Genomic DNA, 25046 nt, shown 5'->3' on the forward strand with positions numbered 1-25046 from the left:
GTAGACTGCCCTTCCTGCGCTGCGGTGGTAACATTTGTTAACTTCCAGACCGGAATGTAATTCTTTCTTTAGAAGTTGGAGGGAGCAACAAGCGGTGACATGACGCGGAACGGAGGCTGGAACATCACAATTTTTTGTTGCGCTTTGGGACAGCTTAGATCGCGGGGTTTTTTAAAGCGCACATTTATTTTTGTGCAATAACCTACATTTATTATAATACAATTGCAAAGAAATAACGTCTACGTTTCAGAAATTACTCAAAACTGATATTGTCTGTCAATGCAAATGGGCGTCTAGAAACGTATAATTTGAACCAGACATCAAGTTCTGATTGCTGAACTATCAAGATATCCCGATTCCTACTCAGACGGCCGATATGACCTAATGCTTTGAGTAACTCGAAAGAACGAAACTAATTTCGCCATTCGTCACAATTTGCCAAACAATATGCCGAAAATGAAGACGTCGCTCGTGATGGGGCTGGGACAGGTGGGTCGCCGCCGCTTGTGGTGGAGGCTTGCCTGTCACAGAATTTTTATCGGTTGTAGGCCGTCATTGCACCCGCCCCCGCTTCTGTGGTGGACGACGGCTGTTGTTGCAACGCGCGTCTTTCTCTCTTTCTTTTTCTTTCTTCTTTATGTTCTCTTATGTCTGCACGATGCAGCGGAGGTGGCTCAGCTGCAGAGCCAGTAGCAGGCCCACGCATTTTCTTTTCCTTCTTAATACAGCCACAACGAAAAAGTTTATGTTTGGTCTATTTTGTAAAAAACGGTCAACAGTGTACATACTGCGATCCAACGGTAACATCGTGCAGCAACTACGTCTCGCTTTTACCAAACTTCGCGGTGAGAAACGCGAGTTATATTGATTTGAATTCACGAGATTTTGCGAGCGGTAAAAAGTCGGGCTGTCGACCGGTGTCGGCCGCAGTGCCGTATGCCAACACTGGGACAAATTACGGTTGTCCTTATTCTGCTTCGACAGTTTGCCGGAACACATGAAGGAAGAACGCACAAAAATCTGCCAAGATGTCTACAAGCCGCAACAAAAGCAAATATCAGTGAAGTCTTTGTTGGGAAAAACATTTAGTCACCTGGCGGGACACTTTTTGGCAAGGTAGAATTTTTGTTGCTTTCTTTCATACGCGCTCTCAGTGTCGGTGGTTGCGCCAGCCGCATGTTCATTGTAGCAACATAGCATAGTGAACAAGTTCATATTGCATTTAAAGATAGTGGCGCTCTAACGATCTTTCTCACCAGGATATCATTTTCAGCGCTTTTAAGCTTCCCAAATAGGATGCTGCGGTTCTTCAGTCATGCCGCTCCACCATATAATAATCAACTGTATCGTATTAGGTAACCGAGAAATGGTTCAATTAACATAGTTTAAGATTTCGCGAAATATTTCGCGGTTCCCCACAACTTCGTTAAATCGAGTTTTAACTGTATAGACAGTTATTTAAACGGTCTGCTCCATGTCATTGTAGACGCCTTTTCAGCTGCGCGCAAAGGCATCTATTACAGTTATGCTGAAGTCGCGTAATAAAAAAGGAAAGCTTTAATAATAATCTCCCTATTTCGTAAAACACCTATTATGATAGCAAGCATTTCCAGTGCTTCGATCATTTGTTTGTTTCGACCTGTACTACAAATATTGCGAAAGCCTTGAATTGACACAAAATAGAGTGATTATATTTTTTAGCATATGTAATGCAGCAAGTAAGTACTGTTTACACTGTACTTATTTATATTTAAAAAAAAACGAATGCGGAGTAGGGAGAAAATTGGATCAAGGTATTTTTCTCTTTGCAACATGAGGATGTAATTTTATAAAGAATGCAACCTTTGTATTTGTTCGATTCACCAAAGATAGATGTGGCGTGTGTATAAGGAAGGTTGTCTGAAATTAGATATCTGTTTGCGGTTCTCGATTTGCCGGTGCCTTTCTCTAAATTATTTCAGATGATTATATTTTCTAATTAATGCGAGGCTCACCACAACGTTACTTCATTTTTCAATTCAAACTTTTCTAATTTACAAATGTCGCAATATAAACCTTAAACTCATGACCAAAGCAGGACCATGCTTTAGCAATAGACATAAAGCTTACAGTTTCTCGGCTTTAAAGGATTTTAGACATAGCCAGCTTTAGCAACCAGTGCGGATTTACGCTTTCAGCGAAGAAAGCCACAGTGTCCACCTGCTCGCAATATCAACTCCTGAAAACGCAAAGTTGTCTGGTAACACAGCGAAAAATACAGGCAATAGATACTTTCCTTCTAGCATATAGGATATTATTGACGAAAAATAAACGACACCGACCAAAAGAAGAATGATGGAATGACGTTTCGGCTCCCAAACGTCATTCCATCTTTCTTCTTTTAGTCGGTGTCGTTTATTTTTCGTCATGTCCCATCCCGACCAGACGAGCATCCGTAAAACTCTTGACTTCAAATAGAATATTATCCTTGACTGAATGGCTAGTGGCCATAAAACAAGTACTACTTCCTTGTGTCCAATTTGTTAGTAGAAAATGTACTCACGTAAATACCATTAGAATAGCCATTTTCAGATTCAAAAGCCTGACACATTATTTTTCGCGGATGTCTAACGCACTACAGAGATCTGAATACAGAGCCTACTTTATAATGGATTACATTTTCATGTTATTTATTGGTGCGTAACACTGGCTGTAATATATGAATTTTTCTTTAGGGGGCAAAGGGAATAGTATCCATGAAAGTTGCTGCCTTCCGATACAAATATATCTGATCAATTATTTCTGAATAAGCTAAATACAGCTGTAATGGCAAAAGCATCATTTTATCGTATAGAGCCGATACACTGTCGTGATTCAGAGCTTATATACATGAAAGCATCAGCGGGAAAATTACTATCGGCGGGGTTCACAACGAGAAGAATAAACAATATTTATGTGTATGAAAACCTTCATATGCGGTACTTCTTTCACTACTTTCTTCTAGTCTTTTATAGCTAAAAAGTGTGTAGTCTAATTATATTGTGAAAGAAGGCTAGGTTGAGACGGCAAGGTCGTGACGGCAAGGCCAGCGATGCCTTGTCTAGCGTTTTAATCCGATGACAAAACCCAGGCGCGTGCCGGAGCCGGCGCCGCGGGACGATGATGATGGTATGTACAAATGAAAGAGGAAGATCATGGCATGTACAAATTAAAGAACATCCACGGAAGCCTCACACAATCTGCCCGGGGGGTCGGAAGCGGCCAGCCTGGCCGCTCCTAACTAAGTGATGCATCGCGGCGCACAAACGGTTTCAGGCGAGACACATGAACAATTTCAGTTCCACGGTGGCGTCGATCAGCTGGGGGATCAACAGGCGTCACTTTGTAGTTCACTGGGGAGGTTTGGCTTAGGATCTCATAGGGACCTACGTAGCGGTGGTGGAATTTGTCACTAAGGCCAGAGGTGCGCAATGGTGTGTAAAGCAGTACTTCGTCACCAGGACGAAAAGAGACCACTCGATGTGTAGAATCATAGCGAGTCTTGCGGACTTCCTGGCACGCTGCCGTGTTGAGGCGGGCAAGATGACGGCATCTGGCCACACGAGATAAGAACTGGGTAGGTACTGATGTGGAGTAGTCGGGCGTAGAGAAGAAGGAAGCGTCGAAAATTGTAGTGGGAGGACGGCCATAAACAAGGAAAAATTGAGAGTAACCGGTAGTTCACTGTACTGCTGTATTATAGGCGAATGTGACGAATGGCAGAATAGTGTCCCAATTTCGATGATCTGGTGTGATGTACATTGATATCATGTCCGACAAGGTGCGATGAAATCGCTCAGTCAGACCGTTAGTCTGGGGATGGTAGCTTGAGGATGACTTATGAAGGGTGGATGAGGCGTGAAGAACTTCGGCAACGACTTTCGATAAGAAGGCTGTACCGCGGCCACTTAGGAGCACCCGAGGAGCGCCATGTCGTAATACAATTGATCGCAAAAAGAAATTTGCTACTTCTTCAGCGGAACCAGTCGGTACAGGTGCTGTCTCAGCGTAACGTGTGAGGTGGTCGACAGCTGTTATAATCCAATGGTTACCCCCATAGGAGAGAGGTAGGGGACCATATAAGTCGATGCCGACTACGTCGAATGGCGTGGTGGGACAAGGAAGAGGTTCTAGAAGGCCAGCGGGCGAAGAAGTCAGCCGTTTGCGACGTTGGCACAGTGGGCAGGATGCGACGTATTTGGCAACGGTGGAAGATAAGCCAGGCCAAAGGAATCGCTTTCTCACGCGGTCGTAGGTTTTGTCAATTACGCTCGCTATTTTGTAAAACCAGCATTAACAAATTCAGATATCTATACTTTTATGGCAGTAGGTAATAATGAAGTCGAGGATTCCCTTCTCAGTTTGAATATAAAGCGCATCTAATTTCAAAGGAGAGAAAAGTTTGAGGTTTACCTTTCTACCCTTTTTCTCCTTATCGCAAACAACGCCATCGACGACGGCGATTATGTAATAATCTGTTGCAGAATCACACCGAACCTTGCAATCTTTAACCCCATATTCCTGAAAAAAGAAAAGCTTAGTTCAGCTTTCCGAAACAAATGAACCATTGACGCTTCGCCTTTCTTTGAAGAAACTATTTGTTCAAATTGTTACAATTTACCTTGTTGTAGGTTACTCCAGAGAGCATGCGATAAACTCGCTTACAATAGTTGTTTCCTGAGGTATGCTGGCCGGGTAGGCTGTTACTAGTGATCGTTGCTTTCTTCTTCCGTTGAAGAAGGCAGCTCCACTGATGATGGCTGTAGCGTGTTCAATAAAGACAGCAATATAAATAGTCTTGTTTGCCTAGGGCGCCGCATTCATTTGTTTTGACACACATTGAATTCATGCGTTGCGCATCAAAACGGATTAACATCTCGCGTGAAATAACTTAAATTTGTATATTAGTGGCTTTCGCACGCAAATTCTAGTTCACTTATGACCGTTTTGCTATTTGCATTGTCACTTATCCCGCAATTTGTGGCTCTATGAGGATAGGGTAAACACTTTTAATTTCGGTACAGATATCCGCTTGACAGTGATCGTTCGGTGTCCTTCGTTTAGGCTTTCGAGGAAAGCACGATGTTTGTATCATTTTTTCAAGTCTTTCTTTTCGTGCGCACCAGACTTTGAAGTAATGGTGTCCTCTCTGATTTCCAATTTCGATATTGAGGGATTTAAAAGTTTTGTCGAAATGTATGGCAGTCGATTTTTTTTTCTTATTCAAAAGCAACTCATAGTTCTGCTGCCTTTAGGTAGAAGGGTTCAGCACAGTAATTGATTGTTATTGTAGGATGTTATCAGAGAGACATCTGATGAGGAAGCATCCAATCCTAGTGGTTGTGATTGCCACAAAATAAAGAATTTCACACGCAGTAGGTAAACATTGCCGTAAAGATGTTTGGTTTTCTGAATGTCGCGGTCTAAAAGAGGGTACCAAGACTCTTTAAGCATGGTTCACAACCCCGAGTGCATTCGCTAATGGAGTTTTGCAACACTAATTAGGCAGTGAAGAATAATATCTTTCCGCTTTCCCACTACAGATCAGGCGTAGTCTGGCAGTGAGAATGATCAATAAAATAACAGTGTATTTCCTGCTTGCGTCGAGTGTTTTGATGTTCAAAATTAATCGACCCCAAAGTCTCAGGGATAAAAGCGAGATGAGTTTTTGGGAACGAGAAGGTGAACGTCATCATTTATTTTATGGACATGTGCAGGGCAGTGTTCCCTAAACACGCAGTGACGTTATTGTGTTGATTGAAAAGACGAGCATTATAGGGATAAAATTAACTGCATCGTTTATGAGAATAAAAATTTTAAGTATGTCCTTGGCGAAGCTGCCAGTGAGGACAGTAGTTTCGGAGACATTAAGCAAGTTTTCCCCAAACTTGAAGCGACGCTTAAAAAGAGTATATTTCGGCTATAAGAATGTGCTTCGAACTGCTAAAGAGAATTTAGTTTGACCGGCATAAAGAAGTTTCTTTCCTGGACGTATCGAATACCTTCCAGAAAAAAAAATAACAGAAATGTTCTTCATTATTAAAGCATAGTATATTTGAATACTGCACCATTTTCAAAGTCTGACAGTTGTTCTTTATACGTGAGTTGAACAACGTTTTGTAGATCATTCTTACTTCACGCATTATCCGGCTGTAGTCATAAATACATTATGTGATACACTACCCGACAACTATGTAAGTTGTCGCTTAAACTGAATCCAACGAGCGTGCTCGCGTAGACTAATGACGACATTTCTAAATCAAGATTCACTGTCCTGTTAGGTTTGATTCTATCTCACCCCTTCATTTCAATATGCCTGCAGAGCTGCAAGCTCTAGCCAACCTGTCCGTATATTATGACATCTTATGGCACAGAATCTGACAGCTAATTAGTGTCGCTTGCCAACCTTCACCAGCCAGCAGCATGTCAATGAAAATTTTCCCTACTGTGACGATACCGACAAGGTCATAGTCTGAATTTTTTAAGACCGATGCCTTTACACTTTCAATTAAAAATAACCGAAAACTACTATGTTCAGCTACCGTATGAACTCCCAGAAACAGCACGAAACAGACAATACGTTACCAATACATACCCGGCGCTCTACCACCAATTCGATAAAACAAAATTGCCCAAGATTACATTACCTCCTAATGCGAAATTTGAGTGCAGCTAATCAGCTGTTTCACCTTTTCGATAGATTGAGGCAAAGATTTCGAGCAAGACAATTATGTACAATTACAGACGACTTTTTAAATTTTTCACACGTATTCCTTCAAGAAACACTCCAACAGTTCTTGGCTGTCATGAAAGAAGCTTTGTGGTCGAAGAAATGAAGAGAGCAATTGAGAGTATTGGAAGGTTGCGGGAAGCAGCGTGTGGGCCCATTGGAACCTTGCGCGACGAACAGATAGCAGCGACTGACTGATGCCGCTGACGCCGCTAGCGATGGAAGCGAGTGAGAACGGTATGCACGCTGATAGCGAGCCGGCGTTTCGGCAACCGGAGAGTCCCTTCGCCGCCACGCAAAAAGAGGACGGACCCCCTCCTCCTTTTTCTGCATGGCGGCGACGGTGATCTACGTACCCACGTTGTCTTGACTCGCTAGCGGCGGCAGCGACATTAGTCAGTCGCTGCTAGCGCTGCATCCGGCGCCCCGCTCCCCCCCCCCTCACTTTCTTTCCTCGTATTCTCCGGTTACTGCGCGCGCTCCTGCCCCTATCTTTCGCCGCTGAGTGAACCCCCCCCCCCTCTTCCTGCGAGGCTCCGGTTGTCGAAGCACCGGCTCGAACTGGGGGGATGAAAGGGGGGCGGAGCTGGTTACTAGGCTGGTGACGACGACGCGAAACCAAGGAACGAACGCCAAAGAGCTGCGCTTTAAAAACGCAAATGAACGCTTCATTGATGACAAATAATACCTTAAACGCATTTAACCTAGAAACACGTCAACAAAAGTATTGCATTTACATCTTCATCACTTACCTGACCATATTTCTGATGTCTTCTTTGCAGCACTCTGAAAACTTGTACATATTCCCATCTTGCATTTTGTAGCTCATTATAAAACCGTTATTCCAGTCACATCTTTGGGAACCTTTATGTCCGGGTATGTTGTCTACGGCTTCTGACCCATCGTGCACGCACCCGAGCCTGCGAATATGAATAAAGAGTCAATAATAAAGTTATGAACTGTACTTTACCTTTAAGCATTTCCATTTTTGTGATAGTGAGAATGAATAAATGTAGTTACAAAAATTTCAGAATAAGTTTATTGCTTATCAAGATGTAAACCGTTTTGCTAACATCAATACACCTCTACGTGTGGAGATTTGAAACCACTGGGAGGGTTTATATTTTACTCTAAAAGAAAGTACGCGATTCGAAGGTGAGCGATTGGCCGCAGGAAAAAGATGTGACCAGGCAATTAGCCCTCTAAGTATCAGTTGCGAGTTTTTTAAGCACCTATCAAACTCTGCAGCGTTTATGCAGCAAAATGGGAATTGTTTCCTACACGTTTTTAAAAGAGCTAGGTAATAAACTGATGGAAGCCAAGGTCCTTCCTTCTTCAACAAAACCACTGAAGGCATACTGAAACATTGGTCTCCTAAATCACAGATTGCATATGCTTCATAAAGTTCTCTTGCTAACTTATCCTTCATCATTTACATAACCTTAACATTGTGAAAGTCAGCCGGACATTTTTGGTCTCTACAACCAACGCAGTCTTTGCAGTGCACCGCAAGATTAGTGTCAGACTTGTCCGATATTGCCAAAGCGTGCTCTCTAAATCCTGTCATTGAGACAGCTTCCTGTCTGTCCAATATATTTCTTTCCACAATGCAAGGGAATCTGATAAACAACCCCCAGAATACACTTGTGAATGACTTGGGAGACCAATGTGTCAGTATGCCTTCAGTGGTTCTGTTGCAGAAGGAATTGGAATTTCTGCGCAAACCGGCAGGATGTAAAAGTCAAGTAAGACGTTGGCTGCAGACATGAAGTGAAGGGAGAAGATGGGCGGTTTCTTGACAATATAGTTGTCCGTGCAGCGTTATCCTCGTGTTTGTGTTTGTGTTTGTGTGTGCTTCTTATACTTTGTGTTGTTACCTGCTCTGCTGCCTTCTTCCAAGACACAAAAGGATGCTATGTAGAGAAAACGAACACGCGGTATTTAAGAGAACATACGAACAACTATTTTATTCGCAGCCATGTTTTGCACGCATAATGTCGGTGAATAATTTAAGGAAGCACTTTATGCTGCAAAGGAAATGGGCATTTTCGCTCACTGACGTTAAGATATCATGAATCCTGAGATCGCATCATAACCACGAGTACAATACTGGTGGAAAGAGACTGGATATCAACTTTATATAACACCCTACTCAGAAAACTTCACAGAAGCAAACAGTATTGAAACATAAATTTCCTGCATAATCCTAGCGAAGAGGAGCCGTCAGTAAATTTTCAATAAGTAATTTAGTTGAGAAGCAGAATCGGAAGAACGCTTCAATAATTAGATGCGAGCAGTCCCGAGAAAAAGATGAAACAGTACAATAACTGCCGCACATAAAATACACATAGCCTAGTCACCCAGCGTAAGCAGGTCCGAATAGGCTGGCATGCAGGATACACCCGAGATCGAACGCCAAAGAAAATTTCGCATATATAAAGGGAAAATGATGGATAAAATATTTAAAGCAATTGATGGCCTGGAGTTTATGCATATTCTTTGTTGCAAGAAAAGTGGCAACAATGTGAAAATAAAGAAATAGTCATAGGCTAAAAAGTGTGATCTTAAAGCTCAACAGTCGATGCCCGCTGTCTCCAATAATGCCCACTAGGTCTGAAAGGAGTCGAACGCCAATATGTTTGTGAGGTACGGACGACCTTTGTATGTCGGCACAGACCGCACTACTCAACCGCATGATCTAAACCAAAGGCCAGAACAATAAAAGCAAATCATCAGAGCCCCTGATACGCTGCCAAAGAATTTTAGTGCGGACACAGCTTTGGATGTAATGCAAAAAGAGGCGACATGAAAAGAATTTGCAAATACTTTGTCTGTGTTACCAAACACAGTGAAGCCCTATCTATTACACTGATGCAGAACGCCTAAGCAAATCAGCTGCATGTAAAGTTTAAAATTTGCACAGAAATTGTGGGGCCATCTTCCACGAAATGGTGATTGGTTTCGGGTTGCACAAGTGACAAATAACTATTACGCGAGTGAAACAGTAGCAATATGAAAGTTCCAGACCCTTAAATAAAGTAAACTTGCCACACGGCTACTTACGAAGTGTAGTTTCAATAAGCTTTTTAGAGACGCACCTAGTGAATGTGTTGAGGTGCGTTTAACTTACAAACCTGTGTTTCAGAGGCGCACTGTAGATACTTATAATAAATGTCGAATGCAATCGGAGAAGCGGATGGCTGCGCATAAGTAGCGAATGCTGATTACAGGTCTGATTCTTGATTCAATGAATGATTTTGTAAAAGAAACTCACATGGATCCTCGCAAAAAATATACTTCTTCCTAATGGGGCACGCGAACTTGGAAACTCGCATCGCTTTTGAAGCGAAAGCCTTTGTACGCTATGAACACAAGGCTATGTTGGAAAAACATGCCTTACGCCGTTGTGTCGTTTCTCGGAAGGTTAGGGTCAAACGAATGGTTGGGGCACGAAAGGATCAATGGAAACGAGTGGCGTAGTTAGAGAATCAAGCTGGCGGTCAATTCGGAGCTCCAGGTTATAGGCCTGGCATAGTGTTTCACCCAGTACCTCCACCAAATTGTTACAGGGCGTTCCCGAGCGATAAGAGTCTCCGTTTCAGGTCGGTAGCCCCTCCGGAACAGAAGTGCAATCTAAAACAATAGCGTCAGTGTCGTCGCCTAAAATTCTAAAATTCACTAAAATTCACGCATACATAACAAAAGCTCTAGCCTTGAGAGCCACTCGGGAGGTTCTGCTGCAGCTTTCTGGATTGCCAAAAACCTGCCCACGCTTTCCCGAAAATAAATTAAGGTAGGCTGTGCACCTTTATTGCAATGGGAACCAGCCATTCTTGAGCGCCGTATAAAATGGAGGCCAATGAGCATAATTAAATGAAACGGTACCCCCACCTCGCTTTCTATGCATAAGTACCGAATGCCATGGGGGTCTAGCGGAAAATATTTCATTAACGTTCTTTGCAATACATCCCAAAAATATAACCCGGTTCCCAACAGTGTAAAAAACATATTCTATTGTTTCTGGCTTCCTGCATATTAAACAGCATGATCCCCATGGTATATATAATCCCTTTTCCTCTAAAAATGTTTTTAATGGCAAGGTTCCGGCGTGCAATTAAAAAAAAGGTTTTGCTCTTGGCGTGATCTGCATTCTTTTCACCCTTTTTAGAACATCTGCTCCTGGGTCTTGCCACACAATGCCACATAATGCCACACAACGCATGGTAAGATTTCTTTCGTTTTACTGTTGACAAATAATCACTTGAAAACCGCGCTGAAAGGAACCGAAAACTTTCTAATACTTTTCTATTAAAGCCCTTAATTACTGCGGAAAAATCTTCAATTGAAACAGCGTACTCCCGTAGCAGCCGCCTTAGTCTGACCTCGCATATGGTGCGGTGCGTAAAAAACTGTCAGTCGTGTCTCTAAAAAACAAAAAATCAAATGATCAGCTGTCGCAAAAACAGGTACCCCGATCCTAGTCCACCATATTTTACTCGTCTGAACAAGTTAGTCTGGCATCAGCGCTCCTATTCAGACCCCCAGACAAATACGGCGAAATTTCTGTGCGGCTTCTGAATATTTACCCGTGAACAATGCAACACCTCCATAACATACCAGAGCTTACTGATAAAGAACGAGTTGCAAACTGTGGCCCTTGCAAAAATAGATAGGCTGGTCCCTCTCCACTTTTCAGTTTTGTCACTTATCTCTTTATCCTGCCCTCTCTAATAGAGTTCACTGTCACGGTAAGCCATAAGCGGAAATCTCAAGTACCTATCTGGTGTCGTCGTCCAAGGCACACTGGCAAACCGTTAAGGCGTAGATGGCCACCTTCCATGCCAAAGTCCGAGGCATTTCGACCAGTGACCTCCAATACCGGTGAAGGGACTGAATTCGCGCACACACTTCATAGCTTGGCATATGCCCCCCTTATCATCAGTAAAAACAGTGATGTCGTCTGCATATGCTAACAGCTTTACTTCAGCTGCTTGTACATTGAATGCCTGATTGCTATTAGCCTTGAGAATTCTCAAACAAAGGGTTTCTATATAGACGCAAAATAAGAGGGCTGAGGGGACCGCCCTGGCGTACGGAACGCTGTACACTGATGGGGGCCCCTAAACATTTGTTAACAAACAATAGTGTCGTGCAGCTCCAGTACGTCAAAGCCACCCCCTCACGGACAACAAAACCGACATTCACATGGTCTAAAATGGCACACAACAGTTCGTGAGCGACACATTGAAATGTATTTGCTAAGTCAATCTGGAGAAAGGCCACCCGACCATTACTGTCATCGCAGTATTCTAGTACACTGCGAACTTTATGGATATTGTTGAAAATGAAGTGCCCTTCAATTCCACATGTCAGACGAGACCCTACTATGTTTCTAAACACGGTCTGGAAACTTCGCCCTAGAACCTTCATGTAAATTTTGTACTCCACATTTGGGAGTGCTATTGGCCGGTATGCAGTATAAAGTCTTAAATTATTTCAATTATTTTCGGAATGAACACAGTGTGAGACGACCCATATGACGAAGGAAGAGCCTTTTCATTCAAGGCTTCGTTAAAGATTACAGTTAGGACAGGGGCTATTTTGTGTTGAAGTACTTTATAAAAATTTGCGTTTAACCCGTCAGGTCCAGGGGATTTACCGGGATTTAATTTATCAATTGCGTGCTCTTCCTCCGATTCCCTTATGTGGACTTTGTGGACAACCAACCACGCCGCAAGGGAAAGAGGGAAAGTTGGAGTAGAAGCGAAAAGAGAAAAAGTGAGCAGGATTGGAGGGCTGCGCAATAATTCGAGCACACGGACGCCTTTCATTTGGCCTCCATGAAATGCAGCTGCCGGCAGTCAGGACAACAAACAAATTGAAAGTCTCTTAGCTCAGCTATCACAGTATATACGTAGCGAGAAGTACGTTTACCTGCCTGCGCGTGTTGTGGTCTTTGTTGAGACGCCAAGTGCCATGCGACAGCAGGTTCGGACGAGTTAATCTTCTCTTGTCTATACCACCGTTTAGCATCAGCTGGACTCTCCTCTGCATGCATGTCAAACGTTTTGATACAGCTGCTGCTTTTGCGACTGCCGGAAAAAGGAAAAGAAAACACACGGGCCTGGTACTGGCTCTGCAGCTGAGCCGCCTCCGCTGCCTTGAGCGGACAAAGGAAAACACAGAAAAGAAGGTTAGAAAAAGAAGAAAGAGAACGACGCGTGTCGCAATAGCCGTCATCCACCGCCGAAGCGGTGGCGCGTGGGGGGGGGGGGGGGGGGGGATGATGGTGGCTGCTTTTGGACTTATGGGGCTGGCTTTGTTAGTTTACCGCCGCTTGCGGCGGAGGCTAGCCTGCTACGGGAGTTTTGTCGGTTGTAGGCTATAATTACACCCGCCACAGCTTCGGTGGTGCACGACGGCTGTTACAGCACGTGCCTTTATCTCTCTCTTCTTTCTCTTCTCTATTTTCCCTTGTGTCTGCAAGAGGCAGTGGAGGTGGCTGAGGTACAGAGCCAGTAGCATACCCGGGCAGTTTTTTTCCTTGTTTCTGCAGTCGTAACAATAACAACAAGCGGTGGATGGTACAATCACGGACTACAACGGGTACTACCTCCGGTGGCAGGCTAGCCACCGCCGCAAGCGGCGGTGACTTGCTAGTTCCAGCCCCGTAGGGCCATGAGAAGCCACCCCCTACAGCTGCCCATTCCCCTTCCGCCTTTCATATGAAAGGCTGCGCATGTGACATGTGGTTCAAGTGGTATAGAACGGCGTGCGGCAAGGCGGCGAAGAAGTGCGCGGCCCACCTGTGGTGTTTCTCTGGCTACCATGGTATTTATTGTTGCATGCGAACAACTAATGATCTTCGTGATATCACGCGGGGCTCTCACGGTAGAGCGGGCGAGAGGCCACGGGAACGGTGAATCTCACGCATCGCCTGCTGCTCCTCTCCGGTTACCATGGTAATGGCGTATGCGTACAACTAGCATTTCCCGGACACCGCGAAATGCTCGAGTGGTAACCTCATGTAGCTTTCGTTATAAAAGCTTTCCACTGCCCTGCATCAGCCCCAGCTTAGTTAACAAATGCTATATACACACGCGATTTACCGCGTGCCGCAGCAATACTAAGGCTCTTGCATTTCTCAAATGCAAATTCGGAAGTGTGCAGCAAATTTTGAAATACGATATCCGAATATTTCCTGTCGGTTGTGCAACAAGAAGAATAAGATTGGGATGGAGGCATTTAGCAAGCACTCGCAGATTATGACTAGCAGCTTACCGGTATCCCTCAAGAGGAAAGTATACAACAGTTGCACTTTACCTGTACTCACCTATGGGGCTGAAACGTGGAGGCTAACCAAGAAAGTTCTACTTTAGTTGAGGACAACCCAGAGGGCTATGAAACGACAAATGGTAAGGGTAACATTAAGAGATAGGAAGCGTGCAGAGTGGGTCAGAGAACTGAAGTTACTTACATTCTAGTGGGACTCAAGAAGAAGAAATGGGCATGGGCAGGACGTGTATTGCGAAGAGAAGATAAGCGATGGTCGCTTAGGCTAACGAACTGGATTCCAAGGGAAGGAAAGCGTAGCAGGGGGTGGCATAAAGTTAGGTGGGTGGATGAGGTTAAGAAGCTCGCAAGGGTCAAATGGAGGCAGCTAGCACAGAACAGGGTTAATTGGAGAAATATGGGAGAGGACTTCGCCTTGCAGTGGGTATAGTCAGGCTGATGATGATGATGATGACGCCTCATATATTGAAGTGAAAGCTCCTCAACACCATGAATTATCACTGTCAACCTGGCGGACCGCTTGGCTTTGAATGAACCGAATTCTGACTATAAAGGCTAATCATGGAACCACCTATTGTTTACAGCCACTTCACCTGTGACATCTACCCTTTGATCTTTGACGAGAGATACATCATAGAAAATTCCCTCTTGTCGTTAAACTGTCCTCGAATGCATAGTTTCTGAAATTTAATCGCGGCAGAACCGAGCTTGCCATCCCTAAACTTCGGCCTAAGCAATGCAAAACCAAGCAAAACTCCGCTTTTGTTTTTCCTAACTAGATTGAACAGTGCGAAACGTAAGCCATATATTACTTTTTGTACTGCAGGTGCATTTTGCGGATGAATGGCTGGAATGTTTCATGAAAAGTGACCTAGTTGTACTCCATATCCAACCACAAATCATGTCACCGGTAACAGGCTCCCACTTGCCTAGTTATGCACTTTGTTTCATCATTTAACGCCACTTCTGCATTTTGCTTCGTTGGAGTATGATCGGCCCTTAAGCTGCGTGCGGGATGTTTGCGCCCGACACATCACAACAGGCTGGTGCAACATCAGGAATAATACAGCGCGTATTTCAAGCGGGAAATAATCCGCTACACTGAATGGCAAAAACAATGTCGCTGCAAGAGAGACGTTTGACATGATCGGGGGAAGCGAAGAACTAAGACATTTGCATGCGACGAGAGGCGCAATTCCTTTCGTGGACAAAAAGCTGACCAGTACCCTGCGTTGAAGATGCTGTTTGAGAATGGGTTCAGAAGCAAAGGAGCAAGCCCCTGTGTGTTTCCAACAGTGCATTGAAGGGAAGGCATGTTGCTGTTGTCAATGAGGTGCACATTGTAGTATCCGGTGTTCGGCCTCGTTTTCTCTCTTTACACGGTTTCCATCTTGTTTTTCAGCTAACAGTTTATTTTCTAGGTGTGTTGAATTTTTAAAAACACGAAGCAGCCGAAGTTGTCCTAATCCCAGAGCCCACGCAATCCAAATCCGCTGCCTGGTGATCGAAACCGACCGAGTGATGGTCACTTAGGTGAGTTGCAACTTCAAAATATTTCCTGAATCAAACCCAGTTACCCTTAAAATTATTGGTCTGTTGAATGTGTTGGAGTAAGAGGAAATGACATAACCAGTCCTGAGACGGGGACTCTGCGTTCATGACTATGATAGATAGGGTAAGGAGCAACACCGCATAAAGTTCAAGACAAAGGCAAGCAGACAAAGCAGACTTGTAGCAAAAGGGCGCGCTTACTCTTACTCCAGAACAGGTCTTGAGCGGGCGGATATTATTTGTCTGCACATATATATCATACTTGAACCTTGAACGTTTAAACCTGTCATCACTGCGAAGCATGAGCCTCAATATCAAAAAATTTTAGAGTATGACTAATTAAAAGCTGCACTGGCAAAGATACCGCGCTATACTGAATCAAACATAAGTATTGTACTGTCGCAGTTAGCTGTCATCTGCGGCTCATGAAATGAATTAAAATCAGACTTTCTAAACTTGAAGCAACGCAGCATTTTTAATTTTTCGTGAAATGCTCTGCAGTCTTATAGTTAACAAAGCGCCGAATGAGACTAGGTAATGTGACTGAATTAAGCAAAAACATTTGAGCAGCAGAATAGGTGTAAGACAGCTCTAATGTAAAGCGTTGCTGTTGATTTATTTCACACCTAACTAGGAATCAGTAGACCTTGAAATGCAGCTTTATTAACGCGAGAGCGTTACTTCGCTATATTTACAGATTTCTGTTCTCAGACCGTGTCCGCAGACCGCGTCTCCAAAATTGTGTCCGCAGCAGTTGCGAGTAATTGAGAAGTGATAGGGGTTATTGAGTGGTGTCAATCGATAGAGGCTGACGTAATGGTGCTGCAGAAAAAGTAGTTAGGCCATTAAGTAATTTAGGTAATTGTTTAAAGGCAATGCACGCAAAAACGTGTCCGCAGGAGTTGTAATTGAGAAGTCGTAAATGTTAATGAGTAGCGTTAATCGAAAGAGATCGACGTAATGTGTGCGAAAAAATAATTAGGGTAATAATTTAATTAAGTAAACAATTATAGGCAAAAATGAAACAGTAAAGGCTAAAATCGTCTCATAGCCAATGGCTTGGCGCCACATTTCAATGTATAAAATACTAAAATAGTTAATCAAATCAGTCAATTAAGGTGACGTCAAGGGTGTGACGTCCTGCAACCGGAAGTAGAGCCGAAAAAAAGTATAGAAAGTATAGGACGGGATTAGCGCGCAATTTGAAAGTACCAAATACTAAAATGAATAAACAAGTGAATTATTAAAACCTAGAGGATATAACGTCACGCAACCGGAAGTAGAATTTAAAAAAGACGTAGGAAGGTATTGGCGCGAAATTGAAAGTACCAAAGACTAAAATGAGTAAACAAGAAGTCAATTATGCCACTAGAAGCAACCAGAAGCAACCAACAGCAGCATCCGTGCTTTTGTATTACTCCAATGCGGATTCTGCAGTGCTCTTTAATTTTTTATTTCTTTCAGCCTTTTTCATTTACGGTCCAAAGAAATATATAAGGAAATAAAAGGTCATTACTGCTGAGATTGAGGAATTATATGACATTGCTAACAAACGATGCAAACTGCAGTAATACGGGCTGTATAAATATGCTCAAGGCCCTATTTTGGCCTCCTTTTTTCTCAAGTAAAAAATAGGAAAAACCTAACAATAAGCCTCAAGGACCATCTCGCATCCTATTCAACTCAAAAACTATGCGCCAGCAAGCCACAATGACATAGAAAAAGGGAAATATTGCTACGAGCAGATACGTAATAGCCTATATCTAGCATTATTATTCTTGAGCTCCAATCTTTGCAAAGCATCTGGAAGATTATTCACTGGCGCAAATAATCTTACGCGGAGATAAGCCATAGGTGAATGTAACTGACATTTGACCACCAGGTGTTGTGGCACGTGCACTGGCCAGGAGACTTGGTGGGGTATTCGCTGGCGTTTGGTAGCTCGGAATCGCCATGATGAGTAGCGTAGAAGCTGGGGTGCGTCAACGCTTCGGCAGGAGTGGGCTGCTATATAGCCATGCTTAACAAGGCTTATGGTCGGACAGGTAGGAATCATTGGTATACAAGGCAGCAGTTTTTTCTCCTCCTTTATGCATATTTGGATTTCCTAGCACCTTGCGTGTAAAATTGTAGGGCAGAGCTCATGTAGCCAAAAAAAAAGGCCACAAATGCAGAGGAAGTCAGCGAATTAGAATATCGCCTCACATCATAAGGAAGAAACCATCAGTGTAATGGATTCCTATACATAGCTAATACGAATTCCGTGGCTAGTATAAAAAGGTGATGCCATCGTCGCCGGACAGTATTTATTCCAGTGCGCGAGTGGTGGTGTTGCAATCTTTCTTCAAGGTCTCTACGGGGGGTGGATGGAGGCGGTACAATTAATTTTACAATTTTGCACGTTGTTACAACCGGTCACATACTTACGAATGTGCCACTTCATGGGAAAACGTTTGTACTCCATAAAAGCTCGTAGGAGGATCCTCGCTCATGCCCACTTTGTAGCTCTGGCACATCCCGCCAATGAACGAATAACCTAGAGAAATATACACGCTATCAGGCAAATTTCGAAGATGCATTTTTTGGCCATACAATGCTTAAAAATCGAGCAAGGGGAAGGGATGTTAAAACAAATTGTGGTCCGTAGAAGAAAAGATTCAAAAATCAAATCTTTCGAAAAAGAAAATATTGTTACCGGGAAACGCGGGACCAAAGTGATGTGCTCACTGACAAAGACGACGATCGAGGAACGCGGGCACGACGAAGCGTTGAAAAAAGAATGACGCTGAGAGAGTGGATTCTGCACGGCTACCGAAGTCTTAGCGTCGAGTTCAGCCCATCGCAGCGCCGTCACATTAAGTACATCCCCGTAACATCTTGGTGGAGGTGCCGGGGTAGAGAAAGAGAGGCAACCGCAATCCTGAGGAGTGGCGCACCCCTGACGACAGGCCGATCTGTTTCACGTGCTCACGTGTTGGCCACATCTCTCGCCACTGCCGCAGCCGCTGGACATCACCACCTCGACGTTTCCCTTGCGTTGACCGCTACTCCGTTTACGGTCACCGCCGTTTCACGCCTCGTTATGAGCCGCCCCGCACCGATACCACTCCGCCTCCTCCTGTGTCCAGTCGCTCTCCTTCGCCGCCAGCCCGCCGTTCCCGTTCACCTCTTCCTAGACGCAGTTCCTCGCCGTCCTCTGCCGGCCGCTTCACGGGAAACTAGCTGATGCAGCTCCCGGAGGAGACGCTGCATTGGTACCCCGATCTGGAAATCCTCTGCCCATTTCTTCGCCCTGTAACCTCCTCTCCCTGCTCGTGGATGGTGTTCCCGTCTCTGCCCTCATTGACACTGGTGCCCAAGTCTCGATCATGAGCTCATCATTTTGCCGCCGCCGCCTAAAGAAAGTACAGACCCCCACCGCTTCGCCCACCGTTCGTGTTGCCGATGGCAGTACTGCTGCCGTCACTGGGCTGTGCACTGCCCGAGTCACCCTTGCCGGTCATCACATCCCTGTTTTGTTCACCGTCCTCAACCAGTGCCCTCACAATGTGATCCTCGGCCTTGACTTTTAACGGCCCACTCTGCCCTTATCGACTGTTCCAGCGGCCTTCTTCGTTTGGACCCACCTGTCTGCTCAGAACATCCTCCATCTACACCCCGCCTTCGCTCCACCGAGCTCGCTCGCCTGCCCCCTGACTCTGCTGTTTACCTACCTCTGTCACCTTTCCCGCCTGTGCCTGATGGTGACTATGTTGCCTGCCCTATCACTGAGGTCTTTCTTGACCGCAATGTCGTTCTTCCTCATCTCATCGTACGCGTTACACAGAACAACACCTACCTTCCTATCCTGAACTTCAGTCTGTCACCCAAGTTCTCCCCGAAGGAATATCCCTTGCTACCTTGTCTCCTCTCACAGACTGCACCATTTGTGCACTCAACCCTGGCCCACATTCAAGCGTCCTTCCAACATCCGTACTCCCCACCACAATTACCGACCCTATTTTTGCAATGATTGCCTCTGACCTCAGCCCCGAACACGCTCAGGACCTACACAACCTTTTGTTATCCTTCTCCGACATTTTTGACTTTGCTGCCGGTTCTCTGGGCCAAACATCAGTTGTGACTCACCGCATTGACACCGGCGATGCAAAACCTGTACATCGGAGGCCTTATCGTGTGTCCATTTCTGAGCGCCAAGTCATCCAGCAGGAGGTCGACAAGATGTTGGCCAACGATATCATCGAACCTTCGAACAGCCCCTGGGCTTCTCCTGTCGTGCTCGTTAAAAAAAAGACAACAGTCGGCGCTTTTGCGTCGACTATCGACATCTGAACAAGATTACAAGGAAAGATGTTTACCCGCTGCCGCGAATAGACGATGCCTTGGACTGTTTACACGGAGCCCGCTACTTTTCCTCTATCGACCTTCGTAGCAGCTACTGGCAGATTTCTGTTGACGAACAAGACCGCAAGAAGACAGCTTTTGTCACACCCGATGGTCTTTACCAATTTAAGGTTATGCCTTTTGGACTTTGCAACGCCCCTGCTACGTTTGAACGAATGATGGACTCCTTACTCCGCGGCTTCAAATGGACGACTTGTCTATGTTACTTGGATGACGTTATTGTCTTCTCGCCCTTGTTCGAAAGCCATCTTCGTCGCCTTTCTTCCATCTTCGCACTTTTTCGCCGTGCCGGACTTCAACTGAACTCAAAGGAGTGCAGTTTTGGTCGCCGCGAACTTAAAGTGCTGGGCCATTTGGTGAATTCCACCGGCGCGCAACCCGATCCTAACAAAGTTCGTGCTGTCAGTGCTTTTCCATCTCCCCGTTCACCCCGTGATGTCCGCAGCTTTATAGGACTGTGCTCCTATTTTCGCCGGTTCGTCCCAAACTTTGCCGCTGTTGCTCGTCCTCTCACCAATCTCCTGAAGAAAGGCGTTCCTTTCTCATGGGGACCAGAGCAGGCTAACGCATTCTCCACCCTCATCGCTGTTCTCACCAATCCTCCTGTGTTGGCCCATTTCAACCCGTCTGCCCCGACGGAACTTCGCACCGACGCCAGTGGCCACGGGATTGGTGCCATTCTTGCAAAGCGACAACGCGGCCAACACTGCGTGATTGCCTACGTCAGTCGTCTCTTGTCATCAGCGGAACAGAACTACTCTATTACGGAACGGGAGTGCCTGGCTCTCGTCTGGGCCGTTGGACAATTCAGACCCTACTTTTTTGGCCGACCATTCACTCTAATTACCGATCACCACGCCCTATGTTGGCTCTCTTTCCTCAAGGATCCTGCTGGCGGCCTCGGCCGCTGGGCACTGCGCTTGCAGGAGTATACCTTTTCCGTTGTATACAAATCAGGTCGGCTCCACCAGGATGCAGACTGTCTGTCCCGTTATCCCGTCGATCCCCCTTCCTCTACTGACCACGAGTCGGACCCCTGTGTGTTCTCTATATCGGACTTTTCTCACATAGCCGACGAACAGCGCTTGGACCCAACCCTCCGTTCTCTTATCGACCGCCTCCGCACAAACAGCCGTGACTCTTCCCTCGCCCTGTTCTTCCTTCATGGGAATACGCTATACCGCCGCAACATGCGACCTGATGGCGCTGAGCACTTGCTCGTCATTCCCCAACACCTGCGCTCTGCCGTTCTAGAACAAATGCACGACGCCCCTACAGCTGGTCATATTGGCCTCTCACGCACATACGACCGTGTGCGCCGGCGTTTCTTCTGGCCTGGACTCTACCGCTCTGTCCAACGTTATGTAGCCGCTTGCGACCTCTGTCAACGCCGGAAGAAACCCCCTGTGCTGCCGCCTGGACACCTACAGCCGATTGCTATCCCGACTGAGCCATTTTCTCATGTTGGCCTTGACCTCCTAGGGCCCTTCCCCGAGTCCTTGTCAGGAAACAAATGGATCGCTGTGGCCACCGATTATGCCACGCGGTACGTGATCACTCGCGCCATTCCAACCAGCTGCGCCACAGACGTTGCTGACTTCCTTTTGTACGACGTCATACTACACCATGGTGCTCCCCGTCAACTACTTACCGACCGTGGCCGCTGTTTCCTTTCCCGGGTTGTTGAGGAAATACTTCGTTCTTGCTCCGTTCGGCACAAGTTCACCACTGCGTACCACCCTCAGACGAACGGCCTTACGGAGCGCATTAACCGCACACTCACCGACATGCTCGCAATGTACGTATCCGACAGTCATCGCGACTGGGATATTAGTCTGCCATTTGTCACCTTTGCATATAACTCTTCGCGTCATGACACTGCTGGGTACTCTCCATTCTATCTTCTCTTTGGACGAGACCCCTTACTGCCCTTCGACACTTTGCTTCCCGCCGCTGGCCCCGTCACAACCTATGCCCGCGATACCATCGCCCGAGCCGACGCTGCTCACCAGATTGCTCTTCACAATCTCACCGTCTCTCAAGAAGCTCAAAAACGCCGCTACGACGCTCACCACCGCGATGTGCACTATCCTCCCGGATCTCTGGTGCTGCTCTGGCTTCCGTGCCGTCGTGTGGGATTGTGTCAGAAACTTCTGCCCCACTACACGGGTCCTTACCGTGTACTACGCCCAGTGACCGACGTGACCTATGAGATTGCACCGCTCCACCCAAAGTCACCGACTGCTAACCCACTTCCGAAATTGTACATGTCGCCCGCCTCAAGCCATATTACTCCCCCTCCACACCGCACGCCTAATACGCACCGGGACGGTGCCTTTTGCCGAGAGGGGTAGTGTTACCGGGAAACGCGGGACCAAAGTGATGTGCTCACTGACAAAGACGACGATCGAGGAACGCGGGCACGACGAAGCGTTGAAAAGAGAACGACGCTGAGAGATTGGATTCTGCACGGCTACCGAAGTCTTAGCGTCGAGTTCAGCCCATCGCAGTGCCGTCACATTAAGTACATCCCCGTAACAATATTTACTTATGTACCACAATATGATCTGCTTCCTAGGGGGCAAGAACAGGTATAAGCTTTCTTGGCTAGTATGAAAGTCATTTCCCCCTTTCCTAAATTGGCATAGGTTTTCATTTTTGTACACCGTAGGCATAAGAAAGGGGAAAAACATGCGAACAGTCATAATAAAAATAATAAACCTTATAGTAAAGAATATATCGCGTCAGAAAACTCACCTCCTTAATAACACATTATATATATTCTGTATGTTGCAAAAAGATTGGCAGATAAAATTACTGCAGTCCTACCTATAACCTAGCTTTTAGCGCTTAGAAGGCCCATATTGATTCACCATTAGGAATGGCGTATAGTTTAATATGAAGATCATTTTGGATAAACTTGAGGAGTCAATATCAAAATGGAGTAGGCAGTTCTTAATGTTCCATAAGACCCAATCAGCATCCTATCTGTGATATGGTACTTGGTCAGATTGAGGTCCACTATATTTGAAAAAGCACGCGGTGTTAGCACAAAAATTACTTTTCTTGACAAAAAAGAAATATACCTTAAAAGATTGATTCGTTAAAATAAAATAGTATCATTCGTGTATAAATCACTGAAGGTAGAGACATGTTGACCGTATTGGAAAAAGCGTTCCAGCATGTCAATAATAAACTCAAATATTGCATAATTTTCATTGACAGCATTTTTGTAAATATCTACAGATTTTTGATTACGTGATGAGGAATTTGCAATGCGAATGTCTTGTAAAAATTTATAAAACTTCGAAAATCGAGACTATACTCTGTATAGCGTAAGAAAACATCCTTTAAAATTTTTTGTGCCAAAGCATGCCTGTGTCTTTCGAAGTTACCTATGTAACTACGATTAAGTTTTTGCAGGCCTAGGTGTAACCTCAGTTATGCTAACCCGCCCAACTGATGGCTATACTCTTGAAACGTACTTCAAAACTTTATCTCCTTCTTCAAAACCCCGCTCGTTCAGATGAAGCAAAGAAATTCGCTCAGCACTCCTGGTTCTGTTGTTTCGAAAGGTCGGATAGGCATTGCTCAGTAGCCCTCCTAAAACTTAGCTGTATCGCTGGAATATCTTGTTCAGGCTATGAATATTCGCGTGCTAGTAGTGGGACGTACGAACCCTTCCCCTTTCTCTGTCAAAGCGAACCAGAATTAGTCTGCAGCAGCTTTGTCTTTCGTTTATCTGTATGTATGTTCCTTGACTGTGGAGCATGTTTTCTTTTATTTAGGGACATCATAGGTTTAGTGCTCTTCAGTACTATTTTAGCCAGTTTGCGTTAAGAGGTCTGTTCAGCGAAAAACCGAAGTCTGTGGCTGTCCTCCGCGCAGGCTGTCCTCCGCGCAGGCTGTCCTCCGGCGCAACGAAAAACCACACGAGCAGTTGCTCGCAGCTGACACAGCCAAACACTAATTTGACGTCAGTTTGCCTGAATTTCGTTTGCCGGCAGCTGCCGGATCGGGCATTTCCTTTCATGTGGGAGCGTGATATCGGATACAGCTTACCAGGACCCTTACATTCACGATACCCGCAGACCACGCAGGAATGTTCATAACCTTTTCTACAGCGGGGCTTTATATGTGGGCTGGTATTCTGCACTCGAGACTGTATGCTTAAATCCAGCGCATAAGTGTATCCAATAATTTTTCTTTTCTAATTTATGCGCCCTTGGTGAGGCAGCATGAGAAAAGCTGTCAGTATAGCACCGGTTTTGGAATATATTCCATGTAGGTCCTCGTTAGTACACTCACTTAGGAAGAAGAATGTTTAGTTTTGTTTCAATTGGTTATTGTTTAATCTTTGGGAACAGTGTCTGTGATCTGGGAAAACATATTCAATTGAAATTAAAACCAAAAATCAGTAAGGATTTTTGAAATTAAGGTAATCATGCAGAGTTGCACTCATCTGTCTATTTTTCTGACAACTGGACGCTACTGGAGATGTGCAAATGGTGCTTTATTAATCAGAATGTCTATGCGAGTGTTTTCTTTATGTAGGCTATTTGTAATTAGAACCATTATTACTGCAAACTACTCTCTGATCGATTGATATGAACCAGTGCTCAGTACAGTGCTTTTATCTCACTTTGACAGCACTAAATATTTGTTGCACGAGTTTTAGTTATGCGGGATATGCGACATTTATTATTAGATATGGTTGCTCCGAGGAAGGCTCTACATGTAAAAAGACGGGTTCTAGTATATAAATGAGTATGCAGGCTGATATGAATAGGTTTTAGTTGATTTCTTTTGTTGTAACCTTCACGTTGTTACTGCTTCCACAATGTCGTCGACTTTACCCTCTATTCAAATAATATCATTTTTACAGATACTTAAGGGCAGTCAATAACACAATCCGGAAATTGGTTAGAGATGATAAAAATTATAAGCGCATCTTCATTACAAATATATGTTGTTTTGTGCAATATCTATGGAGAGCAATCGCTGCTTGTTAGGTAGGGGCAATAATTTCGAGATAGTGCAGGAGCTACCT

At 45.0% G+C, this 25046-nt stretch overlaps 1 protein-coding gene across 1 annotated transcript in view; it reads right to left on the reverse strand.

Annotated features, from left to right (window-relative positions):
* Nucleotides 1-428: 428 nt before the first annotated feature.
* LOC146174200 (venom metalloproteinase BumaMPs1-like) overlaps nt 429-25046 on the reverse strand; it is a 57319-nt gene continuing 32701 nt past the window's right edge. The window contains exons 10-14 of the mRNA XM_084585349.1: nt 18020-18128; nt 7501-7668; nt 4640-4778; nt 4432-4539; nt 429-521 (exon numbers count right to left, since the gene is read on the reverse strand). Of these exons, the coding sequence (XP_084441475.1) occupies nt 429-521; nt 4432-4539; nt 4640-4778; nt 7501-7668; nt 18020-18128 (617 nt within the window). The remainder of the gene's footprint in view (nt 522-4431; nt 4540-4639; nt 4779-7500; nt 7669-18019; nt 18129-25046) is intronic.

Source organism: Amblyomma maculatum, chromosome 11, assembly GCF_055883805.1.
Source record: "Amblyomma maculatum isolate TAMU_Amacu chromosome 11, ASM5588380v1, whole genome shotgun sequence".
Lineage (NCBI taxonomy): Eukaryota > Metazoa > Arthropoda > Arachnida > Ixodida > Ixodidae > Amblyomma > Amblyomma maculatum.